The sequence below is a fragment of the Erinaceus europaeus genome, chromosome 16, assembly GCF_950295315.1.
Source record: "Erinaceus europaeus chromosome 16, mEriEur2.1, whole genome shotgun sequence".
Lineage (NCBI taxonomy): Eukaryota > Metazoa > Chordata > Mammalia > Eulipotyphla > Erinaceidae > Erinaceus > Erinaceus europaeus.
The window spans coordinates 26,109,799-26,137,458 of NC_080177.1; the positions used below are offsets into that span (position 1 = coordinate 26,109,799).

At 38.6% G+C, this 27,660-nt stretch overlaps 1 protein-coding gene across 11 annotated transcripts in view; it reads right to left on the minus strand.

The window, feature by feature from the left end:
- Positions 1-27,660, minus strand: part of GPHN (gephyrin) — a 411,021-nt gene that overhangs the window by 220,210 nt on the left and 163,151 nt on the right. For all 11 annotated transcript variants that reach the window (XM_007525822.2, XM_060174807.1, XM_060174805.1 and 8 more), the window contains 2 exons: positions 9,226-9,292; positions 753-1,025 (listed from right to left, as the gene is read on the minus strand). In XM_007525822.2, the coding sequence (XP_007525884.1) occupies positions 753-1,025; positions 9,226-9,292 (340 nt within the window). The remainder of the gene's footprint in view (positions 1-752; positions 1,026-9,225; positions 9,293-27,660) is intronic.

Sequence of the window (27,660 nt, forward strand, 5' to 3'; positions counted from 1 at the left end):
AATCTGCACATTATCACCAAACAAAAGAAACAAATCTACTATGCTTATAGCCAAAATAAGTGGATAATCCATTAAACTTCTGATCAACTTCATAAAAGGCTTATATTTTCATGCTTTCAGTCAATATAGAATCATTATTCTCATACTGATATGTATTTGCAAACACTTTAAAGAATACTGGATAGGTTATAGTAGGTACAGGCACTAATAAAAATTTTGTTCTGTGACTTTAACTCATGATACTCTATTTACTTTTAGAATTTTCCAAAGAATGTGTGTAATATTTAGTACTATCATAGTAGTATTATCATTTTAGTAAATTAAAATGCAAATATAACCATTTATCTTTATACCACTAAGATAATTTGTATCACATAATATTTCTTAAATTACAAAGTTAATTGCTAAAAACCTTGTATTCACATTTCGGTTTACCATTCTTTTAGGAATCTGAGAATATTGTCATCTAATATATTCTCAAAAACAACAGAATTCTGAAATGTCACATTATTTATCATTACAGCTATAACTTCATATGTAACAACAGTATCTTTAATGTCTCAGAACTCAAGGCCTTCAAGGACTCTACAGAAGGAACATAGTTGTGACATGTCATGGGTATTCTAATTTTTTTAAGATGTTGAGAAAAGAGAGTAAGTTTATGAAAGGATGGGATGGACAGAGGGATGAAATGAGTACATTTACCTGTAGGTTTTTTTTTTTTATATCTTTGGGTCTCTCATTTGGCTTACCTTGGCAGCAATGGCTGCTGCAGTTATATGTGAGGAGGAACTGTCTTCTGTGGAAGCCACACCACTGTCTTTCTTCTCTTCTTCCTCTTCCTCACACTGAACCCCTTTGTCTTCTGTTTGTTTATGGGGGCTGGTTGTTGGAGGAGGGGAAAGAGGAGGTGGTGGGGAAGGTAAATCTTCTAGTTCATCGTGCACTTCCTTTACTTTTACAATGGCATCACGTAAAAGGTCAATGGCGTGAGGTAGAGCTGGCAGTATGAACTGAAAGCATTCCTGTGTGCAAAAGTAAGAAATGAAGATGAAGTACTTTTACAGGCATATAAAACGGTACCAGTCAATTTATTTATAGTCTTGGATCTGAATTTCTCTTCATCAATTTGAAGAATGAAATGTACTTAAAGCATTATTTTTGCAATATGAAATTTGAAACATGGCATAACTAACTCTCATAAGTTAAAGTATTATTTATAAGCTAAACAACTGTAATTTTACATAAGCATATTTTTTTTTTTTGTCACCAGGTTTATCGCTGGGGCTCAGTGCTAATACTGTGAATCCACGACTCACAGTGGCAATTTTTTTCTCTTTTCTTTTTTCACCTATTTTATTTGACAGAGCAGAGAGAAGTTGAGAGAGGAGGGGAAGACAGAAAAGGAAAGAGAGAGAGAGAGAGAGAGAGAGAGAGAGAGAGAGAGAGATACACTTGCAGAGCTGCTTCACTACTCGTGAAGCGTCCCCATTGCAAGTAGGGTGTGTGGGCATGAACCTGGGTCCTTGCACATTAATGGGTGTACTCAACCAGCTGCGACCTCCCTGACCTCAATACATTTTTTAATGCTTTTTAAAATATATTTATTTATTATTGGATAGAGAAATTGTAAGAGGAGGAGGAGAGAGACACCAGCAGCCCCACTTCTTTTCCCTTTGTAGGTGGGGAGCAGGGGCTTGAATTTGCGTCCCTATGCACTGTAATGTGAGCAATAAACCAGGTGCACCACCATCTTCCTTCACTACATTTTCAAGTATTTCATTTCATTTTTCTCTTTTCTCTCTCTCTCTCTCTCTCTCTCTCTCTCTCTCTCCTTTCGTTGTCTACCAGAGCATTAATCAACTCTGGCTTATGATGGTACAGGGGACTGAACCTGAGACTTCGAAGCCTCAGGCATGAGAGTCTCTTTGTATAACCATTATGCTATCTTCTCCTACCCAAAAACATTTAAAAAATTTTTAATTTGTATTTATTTTTATTATTGGATAGAGACAGAGAGAAATTGAGAGGGGAAGAGATTTAGAGAAGGAAGAGACAGAAAGATACCTGCAGCCCTGCTTAACCTTGTATGAAGCTTTCCCCTGCATATGGGGACCAGGGGCTTGAACCTGGGTCCTTGTGCACTGTAGTGTGTGTGCTTAACCAGATGCACCACCACCTGGTCCCCCTCTAAAACATTTTTTAAAAATATTTATTTTATTTATTCCCTTTTGTTGCCCTTGTTGTTTTATTGTTGTAGTTATTATTGTTGTTGTCGTTGTTGGATAGGACAGAGAGAAATGGAGAGAGGAGGGGAAGACAGAGAGGAGGAGAGAAAGACACCTGCAGACCTGCTTCACCACCTGTGAAGCGACTCCCCTGCAGGTGGGGAGCCAGGGTTCGAACCGGGATCGTTATGCCGGTCCTTGTACTTTGCGCCACCTGCGCTTAACCCATTGCACTACAGCCCGAATCCCGACATTTTTTTTTATTATTTATTTTATTTATTTATTTTCTTTTGTTGCCCTTGTTGTTTTATTGTTGTAGTTATTATTGTTGTTGTCGTCGTTGTTGGACAGGACAGAGAGAAATGGAGAGAGGAGGGGAAGACAGAGAGGAGGAGAGAAAGATAGACACCTGCAGACCTGCTTCACCGCCTGTGAAGCGACTCCCCTGCAGGTGGGGAGCCGGGGTTCGAACCGGGATCCTTACGCCGGTCCTTGTGCTTTGCACCACCTGCGCTTAACCCGCTGCGCTACAGCCCGACTCCCTAAAACACTTTTTAAAGTAAAATATCTATGTAACTTTGGCATTTAAGATACATTGTGGAGAAGGTAGACATTTTTACCTTTCTCACAAGAGCAGAGCACTAGAACAAATCTCCTGAGTACTAAACTTTTTTTTTCACAGAGCTAAAGTTCTGCTTACTATCATCAAGTATAACTAGGCAGTATTGTAAAACATGAAACTGATGAAATTTGTATACAGCACTGTTTTAAACATCAATATATTTTCCTAATCAGTTGATGACTATCACCTATAATATATCACCAAAAGAAAATAGATAAGAGGGGGTCGGGCGGTGGCACAGCGCCTATCCAACAATGAATTGCGTCAACAAGGGCAATAATAATAATAATAACCACAACGAAGCTACAACAAGGGCAACAAAAGGGGGAAAAAATGGCCTCCAGGAGCGGTGGATTCATGGTGCAGGCACCGAGCCCAGCAATAACCCTGGAGGAGGGGAAAAAAAAAAAGAAAATAGATAAGAATTTATAATTAGATGACAGGGTCATATATGTTTGGGGAAGGTGGTTGGGCAAAGGGTTTTTTAATTTTTTTTTTGTTTTTTACATTATTTTGCTTCTTAGAATTTTTCTGGATCTTGAAGAATACCAAGGTCATCAATAGGAATAAGATCATAGTATATATCTACAGATGTTGGGGGTAAAGTAAAATAACAGCAATCCATGGCAAACTCTGGAAGTTGTATTGTAAAATAAATTCCTGAACCACTCTAACAAAGAGTAACTTACCTTAAAATCCAAACAGTATAGAAATCACATAAATTTTATGGAAGGTATCTGGAATACATTAAAGGGTTCCTTATCTTTTCATCTCTCTTTGTATGGCCTAATCAGTAATCATGATTGCTTAGTATTCAACCTTAATCAAAGAACAGGATTTCAGGCTTTTGTGAGAGGTTTCCAGTTAAGATCTGGAATGTTAAGCCTGACAGGAATCTTTGCTTGTCTGGTGCTTTTGGCATTGGACAGTCAGCAATGTTGTTTTTTAAGAGGGCTTTGGGGAACATAACAGTTTTGCCATCAAAAGGAATGGGAATCAAAGATATCAGACCTACCTATAGAAAAGAGAGAAAATAAAGGCCAATCAAGTGAATAGTATTTGACTGAGTTCCAGTAGAAAGTCTGGATGTATATAAGGTGCCTGTGCTAATTAACAGTACTATTTGTGCATCATCCTACATTGTGGCCAAGCTGCCCAAAAGTTCACGAGAGAGGATGATCAGAAATTTCTTGTTCGATAATTCTCTTAAATCCTACCTATATTATGCTTCTCCCCTTGGCTGATTTTGATCCTTTCACTGTATAAAAACTTTCAGTGAGTTCTATTAATCCTTTTAGTGAATTATTAAAACTGAGGGTAGTATTTAGAAATCCTCTAGATTACAATTGGTGTGAGGAGTGAAGGCATTCTTGTGGATTGCTTCATCTTTGTAGGTGACCAACTTTTGCCATTCACTCAAACTCCTTACATTTGGTGTCATAAATGAGATTCACTGGACAAACTGAAATACATGATATGGAAAGAGAAGGAAAGGGAGGGTATGGGTTGATGAATCTTTAGAGACAGGAAGAAGACAGGTCACTTACAGTATGGAATTTCAGCTGTGCTGTAATTTATTATTAGAGAAGATACAAAAGTTAGCAATGGAAATCTGAAGTAAAATATCAGTCTCCTAGGTAGTTGTCACTTGATGAATAAAAATGAAAAATATTAGGAAAATAGTAAATATGCAACCTCCTGGTTAATATCTGTATTAGCTAAAATGAAAATAAGAAGAATGTTGGAGTTGTTGATCTGCATATAGCTGCTAGTCTCAGAGATGTTTTCAAAGGAAAAGCTATGTTGAAACAAAACTAGTGAATAAACACTGATTCATTAAAGACTAGAAGAAGAGAGAGAAGAAATTCAAGGTATTTGTTCTATCAGGGTAGAAATGAATGGTTATTAAGAAATGGAGCAATAAAGTTAAGTATTGAAGAAAACAAAAAAAGTTTTTAATGCTGCACTGTTATAGAGTGAGTGGGCAGATGGGAGTTGCTACTGGTTTCTAACACTGAAATGTCCTAGAAAAACCTCTACCATAGCTTAGAGGAATTAAAAGGGCTACAAGACAAGATGACTACATGAAACTTCACCTAAAATAGCCCTAAAAGTGGATCTCATGATCTAATCAAGATAAGCAACGACAAAGAGGCCTGGAACTACTAACTCAAAACAGGTCTGGTGTAATAATCCTAGACAGTACACACGAGTAAATAAAATGGTCAGGAGACAGAGAAGTCACTCACTTGTGACTCCTTGTCAAATGAACACCATATACAGAGATTCTAAAACTGCTAAAGTCGTGGAGGTGGGTATTATTAGATTGGGATATTATAGCGATGCAAATGCTGACAGGATTAAAATAAGTATGGATGAAAATCAGAATGGTTAGCAAGTAAATTTTATGTGAAGTAGTGAGTCTCACTTACTTGACAGTGTTAGGGGAATAAATACTGCATTTGACTGGGGGATTCTTTCCTATCTGGGACTACAAAACAGAAGGCATGTAAATCCATTCTTCCAAAATCTAGATATGCTACTTTAGGATCAGTAGGAATCTTGAGCATACACAGGTTATTCATCTGCTATCAGAGAGCCCTGTTTGTAGTGCAGATTAGAGTTTATAGTAAAAACCTTTGAATGTCACCCAGTAACAATTGCTGGGATTTTGGATAAAAAAAAATTCATTTCAGACACAATCATGACTTGCTATTGGACTTAAATTAAAAGACTGAAGGATGTAAAATAATCTTAAAATCTGAAATACCCATAATTTCTTGGGTAATGTCAGAGAAGTACTCTATTGGGAAAAGCAATACCCAGGAGAATGCCATAATAAAATGGAAATGGCGTACACAGGATCATGCTACCAGGAGAATGCAAGGAGGTACTCACGAGCAGGTAGCCTCTTTTCACCTATGGCCGACTTCAGAACCAACTGAGGAGGTGCTGGATCCTATGCCCACTTGGAACACTTGGGCGGTGCCCTATAAACATCTTTCTATTGATCAACAAAGAGCTGCTTGATTTATAGATGGCAATTCCAAGGTGAACGGACAGCATCCTGTTTGGAAGGCCGCCACTCTGATTGAAGAAGGTAAAAACAAATCAGCTCGATGGGCTGAATTGCATATTTGTCCCTATTTTAGGACTGTACTAACTTATGGAAAGTGTTCAAGGGTCTGGCTATAGTCAGGCCAAAGGGCAATGGAAAATAGGTCTACTAAAGGGATGTCTGTATGGAGCTTAGCCCTATGCATATCATTCTAGGAATCACAGGCTACATAAATGCAGTATTAAATAATGTCCAGAAGAGAAGTCCAGTTTTCATAACTGGAACCTGATTAAGACTGGTAAGCTTATTTCCTGGTTCACTTCCGTGACATGGTTGCCTGAGTCTACAAGGTGAGTGAACACTGGGGAAGTGTAACAATATGGAAATGAGATGAATTTAGATATATTATCCTTGCACCATTTCTGGTATAAAGTATCAACAAGAATTATTCTTACTGCTAACAAGAGAGACAGAGAAGTCAGAGGGCTATGCAACAGATTCCATAGGGGTCAGGTCCTACACAGAGATGGTAAATCAAAATTGATACTAGTAGCCCCTGAAAGTTATAAATTAGTCCATATAGGAATAGAAAATTACTCTGGAATGGTCATTATTTACTTAGTGATAATACAAAAGTTGAGGGTATTAAAAAAGAACCAGGAAGAAGATACTATACCAATGACTTCTGAGTCACATTTCTTTAGGTCAATAGACACATGCTCATCTTTAGAACAATGGGAGAAGATACAGATATGAAGGACTGTCTTACATGTCTTTATTAATGTATGATCACACTCAACATGAAGGAGGCTAAATAAGTACCCACTAGATAGATTCCTCCACTTTTGGGGGGAAGATGTCATTATAGGAAGATGCTGGTATATATGTTAGCCACAGGCCCTTTAGAATATAACTAAAATATGCCTACTAGCTATCTACAAAATGGAGTACCCCAGAACTCTTCATCTGCACTATTCCAGCCTTTAAGTTCATGACTGATTAACAATTTCTTTAGCTTTGTATGTTAACTCTCTCTTCAGCCACCAGGTTCCAGATGCTAGCATGATGCCAACCAGACTACCCTGGACAGACAACCCAACCAATGTGTCCTGGAGCTCTGATTCCCCAGAACCCCACCCTATTAGGGAAAGAGAGGGGCAGGCTAGGAGTATGGATCAACCTGTCAACGCCCATGTTCAGCAGGGAAATAATTACAGACGCCAGACCTTCCACTTTCTGCATCCCACAATGACCTTGGGTCCATGCTCCCAGAGGGGTTAAAGAACAGGAAAGCTATACAGGGGATGGGATGGGATAAGGAGTTCTAGTGGTGGAAATTGTGTGGAGTCGTACTCCTTTTATCCTATGGTTTAGTCAACGTTTCCTTCTTATAAATAAAAAGTTTTAAAAAAAGAAAAAGAAAAAAGAAATTTCTGGAAAAAAAAAAGAATACACTTTCTTTAATATCTACATAATTCCAACTTTTTTTTTCTTCCCCCTAATACAGTGGTCCAAGGACCAGAGCCAGAAGCAGGAATGATTTAGAACCTGCAACTATGCCTTTAAGCTTTTATATCAAAATCCTTAAGTATTTGATAGGGTAAGATTGAGTCTTATTCCATCTGGCCCAGTTAATACAGACAGTAGTGCAGTTATATTATCTAGGAAGAGCTTGCTAAAGTGATGGCAATTTGGACCAGCTTGCTGGCCAAACTTTCAAAAGATTTTCAAATGGAAAGAAGGGAGAATGGTAGCTGAAGGTAAGAGGTGAATAAAAAGGTTTTTCAATGAGGAAAATTCAGTACTACATTGGTGTCTCAAAAGAGGCTTAGAATCAGAGATTATAGTGTTTCTTAGCTCAGTTGTAACAGATACTGGAAAGGTGAAGCCTCAAATGGCTTAGATAACTCCTGTTTTTTGAATTTCACAAGTCTGAACACCTGAATAGCATTACTCTGGGAGACATTTTGGTCACAAGATCTAAGGATGAACTAAGCTAATTGTCAGTACCTGTGTTGGACTTCAGTAATGAGCCTGTATCTTCTTTATCAGTAGTATCTTTATTAGAATACTAGCATTGTTATTTAGATTATATTGGGTTGTTGTAAAAGTCACGATGTATTTTTTGCATGAGAAATACAGAAAAATATGCCATGACTTTTCTAACAACGTAGTACTATTATTGATACACTTAATTCATCAAATGTATTGCTCAAATGTATTATAAAGTTGAATTAAATTTATTTTTCTAAACTTTCTTAAAAGAGATAGTTTTGTGGTAAATAGATCTATGTAAATGCATCACAGTATACTGATTGTATTAGATCAGGTGGAAAATTAGTATGTTGGTGGAAAATATAAAAGTGTGTATAATGGTTTCAGAAGACAAATTAACGCTTTCTCTAAATCTTTCCCTAACTCACAACAGATACATTCAGATTTTAGGAACATTCATACTGATACTGTTGTATCTATAATATAAAATGCTGAGTATAGACATCTAGTCAGAGAAATATTAGATTGTTGGAAAATTCATGGTACATTTTTGCATAGAAAACATAGAAAAAAATACATCATAACTTTTCCTACAACTTTTCCTATAATTATTTTGATGTAAGAGAGTTTTGATCAAAGGCCTAGGGTAACTGATATAGTAAAAAATTAATATTTACACAAAGGAGTCTTGTCTTTGTCCTCAGTTAATGGAGATTATAAGAATGTATGACTTTGTTTGGGAACTTGAACCACCAGACAATGATGGGGTCTTTGAATAATGTGATACCATTTTGGCTCAGTAAAAGTATTGTAGACTAAAGGTATCAGCCTGATGTAAGGAAAGGGCTAGTGACTAAAAGTGAATCACAGGGACAATATATGGCAAGCTCCAATAAAAACTATACCAAAGACTGAGAGCGTCTCTGATAGGTAGTACTTCCTTGTGTTATCACACACTGATAGCAGAAGAGTAATGAATTCATAATTCCACAGGAAGAGGATAATGGAAGCTCTACATCAGATACCTCTTCTCTCTTTTACATGCTTTTTCCCCTTGGTTAATTTTTAATTTATATTTTTCCATGTAATAAACCACAAAAATAATAATAACAACTTTCAATAACAACTTTGAGACTTTCCAGTAAATTTTTGAAGCTTCGGATGGTTTTAGGAATGCACCGAATGACAACTGGTATTACCATTGAGGTAACCAACTTAAGGAGGGAACATTCTAGTGAAGTGCACCAACTTTTTGACTTGCTAGCTCTTGCAGTTGGCCAAAACTCCTCACACTACATGATACAAATCTCAATGTTGCTTACCTGAGATCCTTTCTTGCTACCTGGCAGATTAATTATGAGAGTTTTCCCTCTGATTCCACATACAGGTCTAAAAGGAAAGAGAAACTTTATGAATACTATGTTGTAATGTGTGGTTGATTAAAATACATTCAAAAAACAAAGATAAATAATCCTTTACATGTGAAGGACTATTTTAGGAATAAGATTGTGGATAAAAAGTTTTAGCAACTGCTATACAAATGAGACAATCAGGCTAAGGTTTCTACAGTAAGTTTCTATAGTGTTGTGGATTGGAAAAATATAGAATCAAAATGAATTAAAACAATTTGACCTTGGCCAGATTATCTTTTTTCTCTAACTTCAGTTTTCTATCTCATTTGAATGGGGTATGTAAATACATGTATCGTAATATTTATGTTAAAAAGTCTAACACATAAGGAACTCAAGAACTGAATGACAATATTTGAGTTCTTGCTTCTCAGAGTGCAGAATTTTAAAATAAAAGCTTTCAGATAAAATTATTGGCAGAATGACCTCACCAGTGTGGCCTGGAACCTCACCTCCCCAGAGTCCAATCCCATCAGGGAAAGATAGAAACAGCCTGGGGGTATGGATCGACCTGCAAACATCCATGTTCAGGGGAGAAGCAATTACAGAAGCCAGACCTCCCACCTTCTGTACCCCATAAAGAATTTTGGTCCATATCCCCAGAGGGATAAAGAATAAGGAAGCTTCCAATGGAGGAGATGGGACAGAGAACTCTGCTAGTGGGAATTATATGGAATTGTTCCCCTCTTATCCTACAACCTTGTCAATCATTAAATCCCTAACAACAATAATTTAAAAAGCAACAGTCTATCTAAAAGGAGCAGCCACTACTCAACTCCAATAAACTGTTGCTAATGTGAAAATGTTAGCCCACTGTTGTGAAATCTTTCAAGTCTTTTTTTTTCTCCAGACATTGATCTTTAGATATTCAGGTGATTTTTTTTTTTACATGCTGCAATGATTGCTTTTCTTTGAGATACTTGCAAAATAAACTAGCTATTCCTGTGGCAAAAAAAATAGGCAGAAATATGATTATGAAGCACTCAATTGCTAGTGAATCACTTTACAAATATAGACATTTAAAATGAAAAGGTCTGCTGGACGTCAACTTCATAATCTAAAAGAAAAATGCGATTAAATTAGTCTATGTCTAAAGTTTAACAACAAAGACAATAAGTCATGTAAATATGTTTCTCCAAAACTTTTTCCTATGAGTATGTATGTCTGTTATTCACTAGTTTGAGAAATTTACTAGTCTAAAATTTGTCATATACAATTTAATTTTATTTGTCCTAATCACAGAATTGATATTTATCTGAAACCATCCATACTCTTTTACTTATTTTTCAAAATTAAGGCACTACTCAGTTCTGGCTTTTTGTGGTACCAGGATTGAACTTGGGAACTTAGAATCTTAGGTGAAAAGTCTTTGCATAATCATTATGCATGCTATCTCTCCAATCCTTTATTATTTTATTTTAAATTGCATTCAGGTATATAATATGATTTGATCTATGTGTATAAGTTACTAACAAGTTAACATGTAATCACACAGTTCAATTTTTTAAAGCCTCATCTCAGAAATATACAGTACACATGAATGTAGCATTAATTAAACTCATCATGAACTTCTGGACACTATAACCCAAGACTTATTTATTTTATAGATGAAAGTCTGTACATTTGGATTATCTTCATCCATTTTGGTCAGGCCAGAACACCCACATTTGGAAACTACCAATATGTTATCTGTAGCTGAGGTTTATTTATTATTTTTTCTAGATTCTACGTTAAGTGAAATCATAAAGTATTTGAGTAGTTTATTCCTCTTGTCATAATGTCTCTCAAGACTCATCCTTATTTTAACAAAAGGTATGATTTTCTTTCATCCATGGTATGATTAAATAACACTTCTTTCCTTTTGCAGAGCTGGGGGAGTCTCGTACATGTAAAATATCACTCCTCTGGATTTTTTTCCCCCAGTTAGAGACACAAAGAGAAAAAGAAAGGGACAAACATCACATTTTTAGAGTTTCCTCAAGTGCCATAGCATCTCCTTTGCGGTACTGGGCCTCAAACCTAGTCTGTGCACATAGCAAGGCATGCACCTTACCTGCTGAGTTATCTCTCTGGCCTGGCTGATTAATATTTCAGTCTATACACACATCCCATTTTCTTTATTTATTAATCCACTGATGGACATTTAGGTTGTTTCCATTCTTGGTTAATGTAAGTAACACTGCAATGAACATAGGGTGCAGATATCTTTTTGAGAAACTGATTTTGTTCCTTATGGGTAAATACCAGAAGTGGATTTGCTGGATCATACAGTAATCCCATCTTCTTTTTTTTTTTTTTTTTTTTTTTAGGAGTTTCCCCACTGTTGTTTTCATTTCCACTAACATTGCTGGCTTCTCTTTTCTCCACATTCTTATCACCAATAACACTTTGTTATCTCTTGCCTTTTAAAATAATTGTCATCTCATTGTGATTTTGGCTTTCCTTTCCCTGATGATTAATGATACTGAACACCTTGTGATGTACTTGCTTGGCATCTTTATGTTTTTTTTTTAAATATCTGTTCACATTCTATGGCATTTTTCAAAAGAGTTTTTTTTTTTTTATTAAGCTGCTTATAGTATATTTATCAGATAGAAGATTTGCACATCTTTACTTTCTTCTGTGGGTTGCCTCTTTACCTTACAGTGCAGAAGTCTTTTATATAATCCCACTTTTTTTTTTTTTTTTGCTTTCAATGTTATTGCTAGGGCTTAGTTAAGCCTGCTTTTTTGCTTGTTTTATTGCCTGTCCTTTTGGTGTCAAATCTAGAAATGAAAGAAGTGAATCGCCAAGAACAACATGTAGGTACTTACACCTTGTATTTTTACCTAGGAATTTTACATTTTCAGGAGTTAGATTCAAGCTTTAACCCATTCACAGTTGACTTGTATATATGATTAAAGATTATGTTGCCATTTCATTCTTTTGTAGGTGGTTGTATAGTTTTCCAACACCATTACTGTACTGAAGAATGTCTTCTTCCTTACATTGTGTACTTTTGTCTCCTTTGTTGTAGATTATCTGACTGTCTAGCAGATGTTAATTACCAGGCTCACTATTCTCTTCCACTGACACTTCTCTTTGTTTTTATGCCCAAATTATTCTAGTTTGATAACTGAGATTTGTAATACATTTTGAAATAAGAGGATTCAATGTCCACAATTTTATTCTTCTTCAGACATGCTTAGATATTTGGTAGTTACATTAAGTTTTCTAACTCTGTGAAAAATGTTTTTGGAATCTTGATATAGTATTGAATATGTAGACTGTTTTTGGACATTTTAACAACAATAATTCTATTCTATGAGAACAAAAATATTTCCATTTATTTGTGTCTTGCATTTTATAAATATCTCATAGCTTTCAGCTGATAGGCCTTGCACCTCCTTGGTCAAATTTATTCTTTTTTTAAATTTTTTAAAATTTATTTTATTTTATTTATTTCCTTTGTTGCCCTTGTTGTTTTATTGTTGTAGTTATTGTTGTTGTTGTTGTTGCATAGGACAGAGAGAAATGGAGAGAGGAGGGGAAGACAGAGAGGAGGAGAGAAAGATAGACACCTGCAGACCTGCTTCACCGCCTGTGAAGCGACTCCCCTGCAGGTGGGGAGCCAGGGCTCGAACCGGGATCCTTAATGCCGGTCCTTGTGCTTTGTGCCACCTGCGCTTAACCCGCTGCGCTATAGCCCGACTCCCGGTCAAATTTATTCTTATGTATTATACTCTGTGACACACTAGCAGATGAAATCACTTTAATTCTGATTTTCTCTTTCTGACAGTCTGTTATGAATGTATAGACACAAGTAAATTTTTGTATAAATCTTATTCAGCACTGACACTTCACAGGTGTAAGTACAGTGCTGCCAACTGACTTTTCACTTTTTAAATTATATATATATATATATACACACACATCCTTTTATATAGAGAGATATCTATATATATATATATATATATAATATATCTATCTCTATAGATATATAGAGAGAAAGCACATAGAGAAAAAGACAGATACAGCATCACTGCAGAGCTTTTCCTGGTGCTGTCCACAGTGTTCCCATGCTGTGCTAGATTTTATACCTTGGTCTTTATATGGTAGGGTATGAATTCTACTGGGTAAGCTATCTCTTGGCTGTTGATGGATTTTGTATCTTGGATTCATTCAGATCTTTATGGTTTAATTTAGATCCACTTAAAAGCTGTAGCAAGCTTTTTCTTTTAGTTGACACTGTATAGTTGTCTATATATTATTTCACTTGCAAATAGAAGCAGGATTTTTTTTGTTAACTTTTTTTTTAATTTTAAGATTATAAGATTATAGGCTAACAGGTGGTCCCACAAACCCATCAAGCCCATCATCAAAGTTTTGTGCCTCCATCCCTAAGATGATAACCTCCATAGTTCTCTTAAAGCTTAGGGACAGGTTGACTACGTATATATATTTGCAAGTTCTTATGTTTCCACTTATGAGAAAAATCATCTGGTAGTTGTCGTTCACCTGCTTAATAAATGTAATCACCTCCAGTTTCATCCACTTTTATTCCAAAGCACACAGTACTGTCCTTTTTGCTCCATGGAACATATACTCCATAACTAATCAAAGTAGTTTTACTGCTTCCTTTCTGACTTGGATGAGTTTTTGTTCATTTTTCTTGACTAACTGCTTTGGTTAGAACTTTCTATACTGGTCTGGAAAAATAGCTTACTTGGATAAGTAAGTGCTGCTTTGCCATGTAAGCAACCCAGGTATAAATCTGGCCATTACTACACTGAAGGAAGCTTTGCCATTGTGGTCTGTCTCTCTGTATCTCTCTCTCCTTTTCTCTTTCTCTCTCTTTGAGTGTGTTATCTAGAGTAAATAGATTAAATAAACAAATCTTAAAAAAGACTTCCTGCACTAAAATAGAAAAAGTGGGTACCCTTGTATTATTTCTGATGTTAGAGGTAAAGCTTTCAGCTTATCACTGATGAATATGAAATTAACTATGCTTGTGTGTGTGTGTATGTATTATAGATGGATGCTCTTCTCATAGTATAGAACTTAGCCATTTAAAGTGTACAAAATTTAATGCTTAAAAAAAACAAATTTACCTCATGTGATGTAGAGAAAGAGTTTCACCTGAGAGAGAGAGACAGAGAGAAAGAAGCCAGAGTAACACTCCAATAAATGTGGCCTCAGACATACATATTTCATGAGCTCTATTAGTTGAGCTATTTCTCCAGTCACATTTCAATGCTTTTTTTAAGTATATATATATTTTCTATTTTTAGTATTTTTATTGATGATTTAATATTGATTTACAAAATTATGAGAGGACAGGGGTATAATTCCACACCGTTCCCACCACCAGAGTTCTGTGTCCCATTCCATGCATTGGAGATTGCACTAGTTCTCCCAAGATCACAGATATGGGTTGACTATTATTTCTATAACTATCTTTCTATATTAATATTTTCATCAACACCCCACTAAAATCCATTATCAAGCAGAAGTTAACATTACTTCTCAAACACAAACTTCAGGCAACTATGATTCTACTTTCCAAGTCTATAGATTTGCATATTCTAGATACTATATATGCAGAAACACAATATGTAATCTTTCACAGAGCATAATGTTTTCAAGGCCCATCCTACTGGAGCAATTATCAGACATTAGTCTACTTTAAAGATGCATATGCACATGCTTGTCTTAATATACTGCTCAACTTAGCATAATTTAGAAATTTATGCATGAAATCATATTGTGTATATACCCATATATTAATTTAATCACTCAATGCTATGCTTATCAGATTCCTACATGTTGGTGTAGATAGTATGATTCATTTTTGCTACTTATATTTTATTACATAAAGCAAACATTATCTGTCGGGAAATTGTGAGGAGCCTCACAAAGTACCCTGCATTTTTCTGCCTCCAGGAGCCTGGGATTCCATAAAACATTAAGTCAGCTCCCCCTGCTCCACCCTGCATTCCTGATACTATTGTCTATCTACATAAACATTGTTTTGCCTGAAAGATCCCCACTGATTACATTCCTTTAATCTATCTTCTTTCTACCCTCAAGATCCTCCCTGCCTACAGGGTATTATTAATCCCACCAGTTAAAAACCTCGCAACAGTTACTAAGGAAGTTCCTACCTTTCCAGCCTCCTTTTGCCTTTCTCTGCCCTTTTCCTAGCCATTTCCGTTTCTGACTTGCCATTTCCAAGTCTACCCTTTAAAAGCCTTGACTCTCTGATAAATAAAGAAATTGCATTGTCTCGCCTCCACGAAGCCTGTTCCTGAGTCATCTCCCTTGAGTCGCTGAGTGAGTAGCAGCCCAGGTTGGCTCCAATCGAGTTCTCTCCAACCCAGAGAGTACGCGCCCAGGAAGAGGCACCCCCACGCTAGCCTGACATCTGGTGCCCGAACATGGGGCTTACCCCCCCTCAGCTTCACACACAAGTGGCAGATGTACAAAGGTGCCCAGCCCCAGATAAGTATACAGCCGCTTGGTTCTCTGCAGCCTCGTGTTTACGAAGGCACTGCAGTCCTTTTTCTCCCTCTTCTTATTTTCCTGAGACCCTCTGTCATGAGCAACCTTCCTCCTTATCAAGAGGATCGCCAAATCCTCTACTCCTTTTCTGCTAGACAGTTTCTCTGTCTCTGGGACATTTTGCTCTGGGCCACACATTGGTTCCTCTTGACCATGATCGCAGCTTTTAGGAGATATGCAGGGCCCCCTTCCAGAAAGACCGAGGAAGTTCCCTGGCTAAGACTTCCCTGGCTCCACCACCCATTGTTTCCCACAGAGAGTGGCAACTTTAACTTGGAAAATGGCCCCAGTCTAAGGGACCTTGAGACTGTGATTCAAGATTTAAAGGAGAAGGTAATTCTGTTTGCCCAGTACCATATATGTCTTCTAGAGAAAGCAAAATATCTCAAGCCTGTCCCCCTACCTGCCCCGATCCTGACCCACCCTAAGCCCTCTGCACTTCACTCAGTGGCTCCCTTTTTGGAAGACACATCTCCAGATGCCCCCGATGCTTCTATGGCTCCTCCTACTGCGGCTCCTTCCCCTGCTGCTACGCCGCTATTGGACACAGAATAACTTTGACAGCTTTGTGACAGAGCTTTTTCTGTAGAGCAAGTCCACGCATTCCCAGTAAATGTTAGCCCCAATAGACAGAGACCTCAGGCATGGTATCTGTATGCCTCCATAGATCTTAAGTAACTTCATCAGGTAGTTAAAGAGGATGGAATTCATGCTCCATGGACCCGATCTATTTTACAAGGCCTTCTCCAAAACCTTAACACTCACCAAGACTGGAGGGATGTAGCTCGCTCTATGCTCCTGGGCCCACTCTTCCTTCAATCGGAAGCCTTTTTCAGGGATGAATGCCTGCAGCAATCCCACAGGAACAGTCAGAACCAGCCTAACTGGGACTTTGAGACCCTTTTTGTAGTGGGACGTTGGGAGACAGGCCTTCAGCAGGTGGAAGCAAAACTGCCCCCTGGCTTTTTGATCAGGTATGCCTCTGTGCATTACAGGCATGGGAGCGGTTAAACCCCCCCCCCCACGGGAGCAGTCTCAGCCTGGCAGGGCTAACAAAGCACCCTGCATTCCTGATACTATGGCCTATCTACATAATCATTGTTTTACCTGAAAGATCCCCACCCATTCCATTCCTTTGAGCTATCTTCTTTCTACCCTCAAGACTCTCCCTGCCTCCAGGGCATTATTATTAATCCGATCAGGTGAACCCCTAGCAACAGTTGCTGGGGAGGTCCATACCATTCCTGGCCTCCTTTTGTCTTTCTCCACCCCTTTCCTAACCATTCATGGTATTGTCAAGCCATTTCCGTTTCTGTCTTGTCACTTCCGTGTCCCAACCTGGGGGAGGGGGGCATGCAGACTGAGAGGCTGACCTTGGACATTGTGGTTGGCACCACATGGCTTAACCAGGTATCTTAGTACCCGACTCTGGGGAGCTTGAATGAATAAAGATTTGTATTGCTTTGCCACCACGAGCTTAGTCCCTGGGTCATCTCTCTCTCACGCAATGCTTGAATGACATCTGGCGCCCAAATGTGGGGCAACCCCCAACTCACACACAAGTGGCAGACGTAGGTAAGTACACAGCTGCTTGGTTCTCTGCAACCATGTGTTTACGAAGGCACTGTGGTTCTTTTACTCCCTCTTCTTGTTTTCATGAGACCCCTCTGTCATGGGCAACCTTCTTTCTTATCTAGAGGATCCCCAAATCCTCTACTCCTTTTTCACTAGATGGGTTCTCTGCCTCTGGGACATTTTGCTCTGGGCCACACCTTGGTTCCTCTTGACTGTTATTGTAGCTCTTGGGAGATGCTCAAGAAGACCGAGGAGATTTCCCCTGGGACTTCCTTGGCTCCCCCTCCCATGTCTCTCGTGGAGAGTGGTGACTCTAACTTAGAAAACTGCCCCAGTCCAGCCAGCCTTGGGACTGCGATTTAAAGGGACCAAGATTTAAAGGGACTTCGCCAGGCAGCTAAAGAGGATGAAGATCACGCTCCATGGACCAGATCGATTTTGCAGAACATTCTCCAGAACCTTGGCACTCCCCAAGACTGGAGACATGTGGTTCCTTCTACCCTCCTGAGTCCACTCTTCCTTCAATGGGAAGCCACTTTTGGGAATGGGTGCCTGCAGCAATCCTTCAGGAATGGTCAGAACCAGTGTAACTGGGATTTTGAAGCTCTTTTTGGAGCGGCACACTGGGAGACAGGTCTCCAGTGGGCTGTGATGAGATACTCCCCCCTGCTATTTTTATCAGGTACTCTTCTGCATTACAAGAGTGGGAGCAGTTAACACCCCCACGAGAGTGGCCTTAGCCCCCACACCTCTTTTCATTGAAATCCCCACTCACTCCCCACAGCATAGAGAACTTTACGCTGTTCTTCTAGCTTTAAAGGCTGTACTTGGATCCTTTAATCTATTTTTCTGACAGTACCTACATTGTTAATCTCTGCCTCTGATCCTGCTTACTTCTATTCCCTGACCCATGTCAACCTTAAAAAGTAAAAGGGGGAATATATCCCCCCTAAATCCAGCTGGCAAAATCTTTAACTACATTTAACCTCTTTAATATTCACAAAAATTCGAACCAACCTCTTATTATTCTTCATTGACAAACACCATCCACCCTCCTAGCTACTAAGGTTATATGGAGAGACCTCCTCGATAAAATTTGGAAATGGCCTAACCCCCTACTGACCATGAGAAGGGGTTTTTGCATGAGTGTTTCCACAGGATTATGCAAAACCTATCTGGCTTCCTGCCTGCCAAAGAGGATTAGGTGCAGGACGCCCTCCAGGACCCATAATGCGACATGGCGGGACCTGAAAAATCTGGTTCATGGAGCCCAAAAACAAAACATCCCTACTGCTACTCTCTCCCCCCTTGTTCTCTTTGAACATCTTAAGCCTGCTGTCTGACCCCCTCTGTTTCACCCATCATCCTTTGAAAGTATCAGGTTAGGCAGACAGTCTGTTGTCAGTATTCCAGTAAAAATTCTCCAGCTGTAAACCCCTGCTCCATGCTATGACTGGCCAGTTGTGTTTTGTAAGTGAGTTGAATGACTGAATTTTTTGTACAACCCATTTTGTTCAGGGTACTCTGAAACTTAATTTTGAGTTTACACAGAAATGCCAGATGCAGCCATGGTCTCTGGAGACGTCCAGAAACAATCCTAAAAAATTTGTTTTTTCCTCTTTTGATTTTTTTTTTTTTTTAGTCATGGTATAAATGTGAAACGTTTGGTCTTGAAAACTGTGAGTAGAAATGGTTCAACTAAGGCAGTACAGATCTAAATTTGTGTTTCACATGATATGTCTTTATAACAAAAGTTTTTTTCCTCTTGTGTATTATAGACTACATGTTTATGTGTGTGTTTGAAGTTTTGTAAATATTAACTTTAAGGTTAAAACTGTAACTTTGAAGCTAAATTCTTACCAAGAAGAGTTAAATGAAGGAGTTTTCAACACGATTCTTATAAAGGTAAAATTAATTTGCTAAGGTAACTGAGTATTTAAAGTAAAAGTCTAAATATTTAACGTTACCATTCATCATCTCCAAAATTAAAATACAAATTCTGTATACAGGACATTTTTGGAGGGCCCCCCAAAATGCCCTGTGAACTGATCTTGTGGAAATTAATTCACAACAAATCTGGCATTGTAAATGTTCTAAGAAACATTGTCACTAACGTGTTAACTCTTTAAGTAACCTGAGTTTGTTAAAGTCTAAGGTAAAAATTAGTTAAAAATTAATATATTTTAACTAAATTTGGTCTGAAGATCCTGCTTTATAGAGATTGCTACACGAGGCTAAATAGGTTAAGCTTTAAATTTACTTTATTTAAAATTCAAACAGAGTCTTTAGAAATAGGTATCGCACACCTAGGGTGTGTCTCCATCTTAGGGTGTGACAAAAGGTAGAAAAGATGTTATTGATATTAAAGCTCTCAAATACCTTCTCAATTAAAGAGGTAGAACCAGCCTGGGTGAGTGATAGATCACACAATGGTTATGCTAATGAATCTCATGCCTGAGGCTTTTAACAATGGTTCTTCTCTTTACCTTTCATATTTATTGCACTTAAATAGTTTAAACATACCTAAATCATACTAAAAAGGCCTTCCAAAATTATAAAGATACTTACACCAATTATAATCATAGAGTCATCAATTATAGTAAACTTCTAACATGATACAAGTTTTTTTCTTCACAAGTAAATGATTACAGCTATGTCAAGCCTTCACATGAAGAAACATCTGTTCATACAGAAAGATATTAAACTATATAAGAAGCTCCCCCATATACAACTTATGTAAATTAACAACATTCACATATTTTTTCTACACTTAACTGGTGTATCTTGTTTTGCCACTATAGGCCTGCCTTTGTCAGCCAATAATTTAAAGACTTGTTCCCTTCAAAATTTCACCCATACCACAGACATCCCTTACAACCCCCAAGGACAAACTGTTGTTGAGAAAGCCCACCAAACATCTATGGCCCAATTAAATAAAGAAAAAATGAGGGGCACATCCCCCCAATATTCAGTAGGCTAAGGCACTAACTACATTAAACCTCTTTTATAAATTTAAAAATTCGAACCAGACGCCCTGCTAACCATGGGAAGCGGATCTGTATGTGTTTCTTTCACAGGAATCCTTGGAAACCCAGTTGGACCACTGCCCTCTGACATTGGCCACAAGATGGCACGACTACTATGCCCCTCGAAACCCATGATGCGACCTGGCATGATCTGAAAAACCTGATTCCCGGAGTCCAATGATAAAAACTTAATCACCACCCTAGTTCCTGAAAACTTTCCTACTGCCCTTCTCTTGCCCATCGGCATCTGCCCTTCTTGCTTCTGCTTCACCTGTCACCTTTTGACAGTTTCAGCTCACTCTCTACAGAAAAGCAAAATTCCAGCGGCTGTCCTCCCCCATCAAGATGAGACGTGAGATGTTTCTTCCCCTGGTCGTTGGCATTGGACTGACGCTTCTATGGGACTTGCTGGTGGAGCTCTTGGACACTCTCTTTACACTACTGGACTTCTCAAGGATCGACTGCAACAGTCCATGGATTATGCATGGTCTCAGGGTCCCCCTTGCCTAGCAGGCCCCAAGCCCCTCCACCTGCCAGGCCACGTGTCCTTTGCCTGGCAGGACATGAGCCCCTTCACCTGCAGGCCAAGCCCCTCCACCTGCCAAATCCTGTGCCCCTTGCCTGCAGGCCATGCCTCTTCGTCTGCCAGGCCCTTCGCCTACCAAGACCTGCCCATCAACAGCAAGCAAAACCCCTTCGCCTGCCAGGCCCAGCCCCTCACCTTCAGGCCAAGCCCCTTCGCCTTTCAGGACCTGTCCCTCGTCAGCAGGCCAAGGCCCTCTTTGGCAGGCCACATGCCCTCCCTTCACCTGCCAGGACCTGGGGACCAAGCCCCTAGCCTGCAGGCCAAGCCCCTTGCTGCCAGGCCGAGCCCCTTGCCTGGTAGGCCATGTGTACCTCACCTGGAAGGCCTTGCCCTTCTCCTGCCAGGTACTGCAGGCCAAGCTCTTTGTTGTTAGGCCCCATCCCTTGATGGTTAGGCCCCACCCCTCAGTCCACCAGCCTCCGCCCTCTCAACCCACCAGTCCTCCCCTCGGCCTCACACTGGCCCTTGCTACTCTTATTTATCACTTGCTTCCTGTCTTATTCGTTTTTTTTTTTTTAAAAAAAAACATGTACACAACATCATTTAGGTTTCTGCCCAGAAGGTTTCTGTTCATCCCTACACTGCTATTCCTCTGTCAGAAATGGAGTCTTTTGCAGACATTGACCCATTTAAATATGGCAATTGGATAGGAAGAAAGGGGGAGATGTAGGCAGATTGTGGGGATGTGGTAGAGCCTGGCAGGGCTTGATCTGAGGAGTGCATCTATCCTGTCAGTATCTCTCTCTATTGAGAGGTTGAGCAAGGAGGGACAGGAGTAACCCCAAAGGTTTGCCTCATCTTGTCAGACTCCCTGCCTCACAAACAACCCTGCATTCCTGATACTGTGGACATTAGATAAAAAGAAAAGGGGAGATGTAGGGAAATTGTGCAGATGTGGTTGAGCTTGGCAGGGCTCACAAAGCACCCTGCATTCCTGATACTATGGCCTATCTACATAATCATTGTTTTGCCTGAAAGATTCCCCACCCATTACATTCCTTTGATCTATCTTCTTTCTACCCTCAAGATCCTCCCTGCCTCCAGGGTATTATTAATCCCACCAGTTAAAAACCTCGCAACAGTTGCTAAGGAGGTTCCTACCTTTCCAGCCCTTTTGCCTTTCTCCGCCCCTTTCCTAGCTATTTCCATTTCCGAGTTGCCACTTCTGGGTCTGCCCTTTAAAAGTCTTGGCTCTCTGATCAATAAAGGAATTGCATTGTCTCTCTGCCATGAAGACTGTTCCTGAGTCATCTCCCTCGAGTTGCTGAGTGAGTAGCAGCCCAGGTTGGTTCCAGTTGAGTTCTCTCCAACACAGAGAGTACGCGCCTGGGAAAAGAGGCACTCCCACACTAGCTTGACAATTATCCAGTCTTCTAAAAATATTATTTTTTTTGTTGCCAGTATAAAAACTGCAGTCATTAGCATTCCTTTACACCTTGTCTGTAAGCTATATGTACAGTTTTCACTGAATGTTCTTCAGCTTGCAAGAAAAAAAAACCAGTTAATAGGGTAGTAAGCTAACTTAAATTCTTATAAGCTGCATATAAAACAGAATGGGAAATATCAAAATGTCTCCCTATAGGTAGAATATTTTTCTAAACATTTTTGCATCTACTCACACATTTGTGCAAACATTCATGCCAAAATACATAAATATACACACCTATGTGTATGGATATTGTATTATAATGTTAAATGTATGTTTTTCCTTTTTTTGTACATGTACAGTTTAAGCTATACTAAGTTGCTTTATTTCATTCAAATAGATAAGGGGAGGGTTCACAGTGTCCAATGATTTGGCACTTCTATGTGGTACCAAGATTTAAACGAAGGCAATGAATATGGCAAGGCAAATGCCCTATATGCTGAACTATTCCTCCAGTCATGAAGTGCATTTCTTACTGTGAAGCTTGGTTGTAAAGGGAAAGCTTTCCGCTGTTCCAGCATGTATAGTTGGATGCTGAGTCTATAAGTTACAGAAATAAGCAATAACGTGCATTTTTTGCTATAGAAAAACAAATTATTTTAAGGGGCTAGGCAGTGATGCACTTGGTAAAGTGCACACATTACCATGCACAAGGACCTAGGTTCAAGCCCCCAGTCCCCAGCTGCAGATTGAAAGCTTCCCAAAAATTGAGGCAGTGCTACAGTTCTTTTTTTATCCCTCTTCCCTCTCAATTTTTCCCTGCTGAATCAAATTAAATAAAGTAAAAAAAAATTATTTTACAATTCTCTATACCAATGTACATGCTCAGTAATACTGCTGCCTATCCTTATAATGCTTGATGGTAAAAGAGTTTTCATATATACATATGAGTGGGGGCAGGGGAGGAAATGAGCCAGAGCATGATTCTGGCATATGCAATACTGAGTCTAGAATTCAGGACTCTGCCTACTAGTCCTGTACAAAATTTAGTCACTGTGTCACCTCCTGAGTCACAGAATTTTATTCATATTTTTAACACATATTTTGGATGAATAAATGAAAGACAATCAACTGTGTAGATGTCAAATTTAGGTAGATTCAATCAATAAAAGCTTCACTGTAAATTTTTTCATATTTAGTGTGTTTGAAAATTTCCATAGTAAAAAATCAGAGTAGTAACCTTGGAGGTGATATAGAGAGTAAGGCACTGGACTGTCAGCATGAAGTGCTAAGTTTGATCCTGGATAGTGCATGTCCCACCCAGAGTGATACTCTAGCCTTTTGTCTCCCTCTAGTCCTCAATTAATTCCAGCCATGGCATCATCTCCCCAGACAATAACTTGGATCCACCTGTATATCAGATTTCAGGCTCAGGGAAAAAAAAAAAAAAAAACAACAACTAGTATAGCCACAGGCCCTTTGGAATATAAATAAAATATGCCTACTAGCTATTTACAAAATGGACCTCCCCAACTCTTCATCTGCACTATTCCAGCCTTTAGGTTCATGATTAGTCAACAATTTGTTTGGCTTTTTATGTTAACTCTCTTTTCAGCCACCAAGTTCCAGATGCTACCATGATGTCAACCAGACTTCCCTGGACAGACAATTCCACCAATGTGTCCTGGAGTTCTGATTCCCGAGAACCCCACCCCACTAGGGAAAGACAGAGGCAGGCTGGGAGTATGGATCAAGCTGTCAACACCCATGTTCAGCAGAGAAGCAATTACAGAAGCCAGACCTTCTACCATCTGCATCCCATAATGACCCTGGATCCATACTCCCAGAGGGATAAAGAATAGAAAAGCTACCAAGGGAGGGGATGGGATATGGAGTTTTGGTGGTGGGAATTGTGTGGAGTTGTACCCCTCTTATCCTATGGTTTAGTCAGTGTTTCTTTGTTATAAATAAAATAAAGTAAGTAAGTATATTTTTAGAAGGTGGAGTAAAGTTGCCTTAACTTAAATTTCCCAAGATCTCCCCCTCCCAATATTAATGCTACACTGTTATATTACTTTTATTGCTGTTCTTGTTTGTTTTGGTTATCATTGGGGCTTCACTGCTGAATTTTTCAGATAGGAAGAAACAGACAGAAAGATATCCCAGCACTGAAGCTTCCCTCATTACAATTGGGTGGAATGTTAATTTTAACTACTACTCAATGCTCTTATTCTGCAAACAAAGCTCAGAAAATACCACTTCTGTCTGATAAGTTGGAAGGATATTCTGATTTCAACTACATATCCTTATTAAATATATATATAGTATAATTTCCCCTATATTTAACATCTTATCTTACTTTAATACATTTTTTAAAAGTTACTTTAGATTCTTCCATGCTATTTCAAATGGCAAGATTATAACTTTATTATAGCTGATTAGTATTCCACTATATATACATATATCACATCTTCTTTATTCATAGGCTGATGAGTTCTTAGGCTACTGGCTATTATGAACAATGATGTTGTAAACATGGGATGTATATATATCCTTAAATAAGGACTACATTATTATTATTATTTTATTTTTATATTTATTTATTTTTGCCTCCAGGATTATCACTGGGGCTTGGTGCCTGCACTCCGAATCCACTGCTCCTGGAGGTTGTTTTTTTCCATTTTTGTTGCCCTTGTTGTTGTTATTATTGTTATTGCTATTGTTCTTGGATAGGGCAGAGAGAAATAGAGACAGGAAGGGAAGACAGACGGGGAGAGAAAGACAGACCTACAGACCTGCTTCATAGCTTGTGAAGCGACTCCCCTGCAGGTGGGGATCTGGGGGCTCAAACTGGATACTAATGCCGGTCCTTGAGGTTTGTGCCATGTGTGCTTAACCCGTTGCGCTACAGCCCAGCCTCCAGGATTACATTATTATTAACTAAAACCTATACATTAAATATATATATTTCCTCATGCTCTTTTACTATTTTAGATTTCCATCCAGATTACCACACTGCATTTAGCAGTCATGGTAACAAGTGAATACTAAGAGTAACTCTACATACCTAAGAGATAGAAGTGGAGAAATTCCTCAAACAGCACAGATGTTACGATTAATCAAATGTAAAACAGATAATTTGAATTTAGGTAGAAAATTCTAGAAAAAATGATTCTGCAAACTAGATAACTTTAATAGTGATTTTATAAAATGTTTAAAAATAATGCAAATTCTCTTAAGCTCTTTCAGGGAACAAGAGGCTATACTCTATAATTATTTAAAATATTTGATTAATTTTGAGAGAGGCCGGAGCACTGCTTTAACAACATACACACGGCTGGTTATTAAACCTGAGGCCTCACACATGCATTTTTTTGCTCTATGAATTGAGTTGCCTCTTTAGTCACAAATAATTCTTCTTAGAAATCCAATATTACTCTGATAAACACAGAGAAAAAAAACCTTTATACTGTATACCCAAGTAGAGTTTATTCCAAGAATGCAAGACTGGTTCAATATGTGCAAACTCAAAAGGCCACAGAAAAGAGATCACACAGTCATCATGATATTAATGCACAAAAACTCATCAACATCCATTCATAGAAGTAGGAATAGCAGCAACTTACTCAGCTTGAAAGAAAAGTTTCAACAACAACAACAACAACAACAAAACCTACAACTGGCATTTTATACGTAATGATGAAAGAGTGAATCCTTTCTTTATAAGATCAGGAAGAATGGAAGGAAGTTGGTTTTGACTATGTTCACCATAAAGCTAGAAGTTCTATACAGTACAATAGATCAGTAAAAGAATGGGGCCAGGTAGTGGCGCACCTGGTTAAGTGCTCATATTACAGTGCATAAGGACCCAGGTTCAAGCCCCTGGTCCCCACTTGCAGGGGGAAAGCTTTATGAGTGGTTAAGTAGGGATGCAGGTGTCTCTCTGACTCTGGATGTCTCTCTCTACCTTCCCCTCTCTTCTCAGTTTTTCTCTTTCTCTGTCTAATAAATAAATAAAAGAAAAAGAATACAGTCATGTAGATGAAGGAAAAAATTAATTTCCCCCCTTGTCAAAGTTCAGTTTTCTATAGGTGTGATGGTTATTTCTGGGCTTTCAATTTAATTCCACTAGTCTGTGTGTCTGTTTTGGTTCCAGCACCAGGCAGTGCTGATTATAGTAGTTCTGTAGTAGTATGAAGTCAGGAAGTGTGAGCCTCCAGGTTTACTCATTTTTCCCAAGATTGATTTGACACTCTTAAGGGCTTTCTGGTTCCAGGTAAATTTTTGTAGACTTTGCTTTTATTCTTTAGAGAAATCTGGTGGTATCTTGGTGGGGATGCCATTAAATCTATATATGGCTCTAGGAAGGATGATCATTTTGATGAAGTTAATTAATTCATCTCATCCAAAAGCATGACATATCTTTCCATTTTCTTGAATCTCTATTTTGCTGAGCAGTGACTTAAAGTCTTCACTATATATGTCTTTCACTTCCTTTGTTAACTTAATTCATAACTTTTGATTGCTTTTCCTAATACACAAAAAGGGATTGATTTCTGGATGTCTTCTTCTAGGTTAGTGTTTACATAAAGGAATGCTACTGATTTTTGTATACTTATTTTGGTTAATTATATTTATTTATTTATTGGATAGAGGCAGCCAAAAATTGAGAGGGAATGGGGTGATAAAGAGAGGGAGAGTGACAGAGAGACACCTGCAGCACTGCCTTACCACTTGTGAGGCCTTTCTTCCATCAGATGGGGACCAGGGACTTGAACCTGGGTCCTTGCACATTGTAACATGTGCGCTCAACTAGGTGCACCACCACCCAGCTCCTGTATATGGATTTTGTAGTCTGCCACTTTACTATATTGATCAATACTTTTAGGAGAGTTCTGCTGGACTCTTTAGAATTTTCTATATATACATTTTCTGCAAACAGTAACAGTTTAACTTCTTCTTTCCCAATTTAGACCCCCTTAATTCTTTTCTCTTGTCTAACTGCTATGGCTAGGAATTCAATAACAATGGTGACAGTGGACAGATTCTCTTCAACAAGTGGTGTTGGGAAATTTGGATTGAAACATGCAAATGAATGGAATTGGACCACCACATAAAGTCAACTCCCAGTGGATCAAAGACATGGACATTAGACCAGAAACTGTTGAATGCATAGAAGAAAACACTGGCAGAACATTTCACAATCTATGCTTCAAAAAGGTGTTCAAAGGTTCAAATCTATCAACAAAGAAAAC